This window comes from Garra rufa, chromosome 12 (assembly GCF_049309525.1).
Source record: "Garra rufa chromosome 12, GarRuf1.0, whole genome shotgun sequence".
In the NCBI taxonomy this organism is placed as follows: Eukaryota; Metazoa; Chordata; class Actinopteri; order Cypriniformes; family Cyprinidae; genus Garra; species Garra rufa.
In genome coordinates this window covers 7,543,908-7,546,811 of record NC_133372.1, presented here as the reverse complement: position 1 = coordinate 7,546,811, position 2,904 = coordinate 7,543,908, and the positions used below count along the sequence as shown (strand labels likewise).

The 2,904-nt window shown below is 38.4% G+C and overlaps 1 protein-coding gene across 1 annotated transcript in view; it reads left to right on the top strand.

Moving 5' to 3' along the window:
• LOC141346857 (ORC ubiquitin ligase 1-like) overlaps window positions 1-1,695 on the top strand; it is a 20,374-nt gene extending 18,679 nt beyond the window's left edge. Inside the window, exons 4-5 of the mRNA XM_073851818.1 lie at window positions 48-136; window positions 276-1,695. Coding sequence (XP_073707919.1) covers window positions 48-136; window positions 276-1,365 — 1,179 coding nt within the window. The 3' untranslated portion in view covers window positions 1,366-1,695. The remainder of the gene's footprint in view (window positions 1-47; window positions 137-275) is intronic.
• Window positions 1,696-2,904: the final 1,209 nt, after the last annotated feature.

The following is a 2,904-nucleotide window of genomic DNA, read 5'->3' as shown; positions in this document are numbered from 1 at the left end:
AAATAAAAAAGGAACTATTCTGAAAACAACATGCTTTTTCCCCTCAGGCTAACAAAACACTGCGGTCCCAAAATTTTGACTTAATTCAAGAAAACATGCGCCTGAAAGCCGAAGTGGACAGCAGATCTCCTCAAAAGTAAGCATGTTCATAACATAATCTTAGATTGAAAAATTACAGCAATGAATAGCTAATTCATATTTATTTAGATTATATTAATGTATGTTTACACAGTATTAGTAATCTTATTTGTGGTTTGTCTGTGTTTTACATTAAGGTTTGGCAGGTATACCGTCGCAGCTCTTGAGGCTAAAATTCATCAGTATGAGCGAGACGTGGCGCAGCTGAAAAGAGCTTTGGAGCGCAGCGATAAATACATCGAAGAGCTTGAAGCCCAGAACCAGAGGGACGGCCCTAAGTCTGAAGAAGGTGTTTGTTCAAATGCTGCCTCTGGAGGGACTCAAAACGGAGGGATTGAAAGAATCGCCCTGATGCGAAGGAGTCTGAGTGAAATGGAGGAAACTTCTGTTTGTACAGACCTGGACCGCAAGTGTTCAGAGCTTCCCAACAACCATGGGCGCCTCCTGACAACGTCTGATGTTGGCCAAAGGGTTGGTTTTCTAGGAGGGACCTTGACTCCACAGAAGGATGGACTCAAAGATGTTACGGTTCCCTCTACGCCCTCCTCGGCTCTCAGATCTCTGAGCTTGAAGAGTCCTGCGGTTTGTAGTGACCGAAAGTTAGGTCTCAAACCTCTCACTTACCTGAGAAAACTGAGTTTTGATGATTGCCAGGCTCCAACCAGTTCATCCTCAGTCAACCAAGGTGCTTCTTTTGGTCAGAAAACCACTGTGAGTTTGAACAAAGATGTCTTGTGTGGAGGCTGGATGGACTGTGGAGCTGATCTTCCCGGGTTGGATGAAAACAGAGAGGAGTTCAAGCGGTCCGAGGACCCTGAGGGCAACAGTGAAGCTTGTATGGATGCGGCGTACTTGGATAAGATCTCTGAGCTGGACTCTATGATGGCTGAAGGTGAGAGCTCCAGCAGTCAGGTCTCACACCTTCCTCTGGCAGCATCACCATCTTCATCACGATCTCCAGACTTTGATGCCACCCAAATACCAGAACTAGATTTCTGTAGCAACCTCTTGGCTGATCCTGGAACAGCAAGAGAGAGCCAAACCACACCTTTGACACAGGAGAGCACCTATTGTGATGCTGCTACAGCTTCTGAGGAGGAAGCTTCAGTTGTTGAGTTCAGTGACAGAGCTGGAGTTATGGTGGAAAATCCCCCACAGTCCACCAAACGCAAGTGTCCCCCAGGATTGTCCATCTCCAGTCCATCGAAACTCTCAAAACTAGAGTAGAAGCAGCATCTCAAGTATTTTCCAGCATGGTCTCCTTTTTGATCTGATTCTCAGTGGGTTTACTTTTCTGTGACTTTTTAGGAGTTCAACAAGATTTAACAGCCTTTCCTTTCCCTCAGGACCTTTTATTACGCATTTGCCTCACTGTTCATTATGATGACAGCAGTGTATGCTGTATGATGTTACTGTAGGTTATAAAAACTGTTTCAGTATCCTGAGGGGATATCAGGTGTTAACATTATGCTTTTCTCTTGAAATTAAACAGATTTTTTTTCTATGGAATTTTGGTTGTACAGAATTAAGTGGCATTTTGAATTATGCTGTATTTGTACCGTGGAAACAATAAATGATATTTGTGCACATTGTTTGAAAATAAGTCATTTTCTATTTTTTAAATATTTCCGTAAATATTTTTGTACCTGGATGCTTTCTAAATAAAACAGTTGTGTGTCTAGAATTTATAGTTTCATTTTCACATTCGCAAGTGGTTTTATGATTTAGTGTTGTAACAACAAAATGTAATCGTCGTAATTTTAATAACAGTGCATGCAAAAACATGTCTCTGTATTTAATGGTGAATTATGCCTGTGTCATCACCGGAATACTAAACAAATCTGTTTAATACCCACCTCCTTCACAGTCTTTTAAAGAATTAATTGATGCTAGTGAATTAACACTTCATTAGCTCCAACTAGAAGCGTTAGGCGATTAAAAATTCATGCCGTGATTAGAGTTTAGTGAAATATACATGATAGTTAAAGTTGCGTAATCAATCAAGACAATGCCACCATGACTCGCGTTAACACAAGCGAAATTAAAATATTCAAATACGAATTCCGATTCTGAAATAAACATATTTAGATTTATACTAAATTAGTAATGTATGCATATTTATGAAATGTCTAAAACGGGTTTCGCTATATATTTAAATTATGTGTATATAGTAGTTTTTTATCTGATATAGGCTAGACACGATTCGACTTGATTAATACCAGTACTTGAATAAACATTAGGTACATTTAAATATTCAGGTTTGCAAATTCTACAGAATCAATAACGTTTACAACTGGTGAATTTTATTTAAACAATTTAAATAAAAAAATAATGCGCATTCTGTTTTCAAATATTTTGTAGTACATTCTGAGAAAATACGAGAAAATAAGAGTTTATTTAACGTCAGAAATTCAATGTCTCGTTTGCCATTATTAAACTGTTTCGAAATATGTGTGGCTTTAATAATGGATAAATAGATGCACATACTATTTCCCCGTTTAACTGCATTTATATATTTCATTTGTTTCCATTTATATTTAATTCATACATTTTACACGAACAAATAGCCTGCTTATTGTAAACATTTTAATGTTGTTTAAAAACACAATTGTTCTTAACTGTCATAAAAAAATGGCTGATTATCTTGGATAATTTTTTTGTGTTTCGCATATCGAATGTTAGCCGTTAGACTGTCACAATGTTAAATAGCACCACATTCTAAATGGGTGGCGGCAGCGCGCAGGCGCGCGGAACCCACAGGTGCGG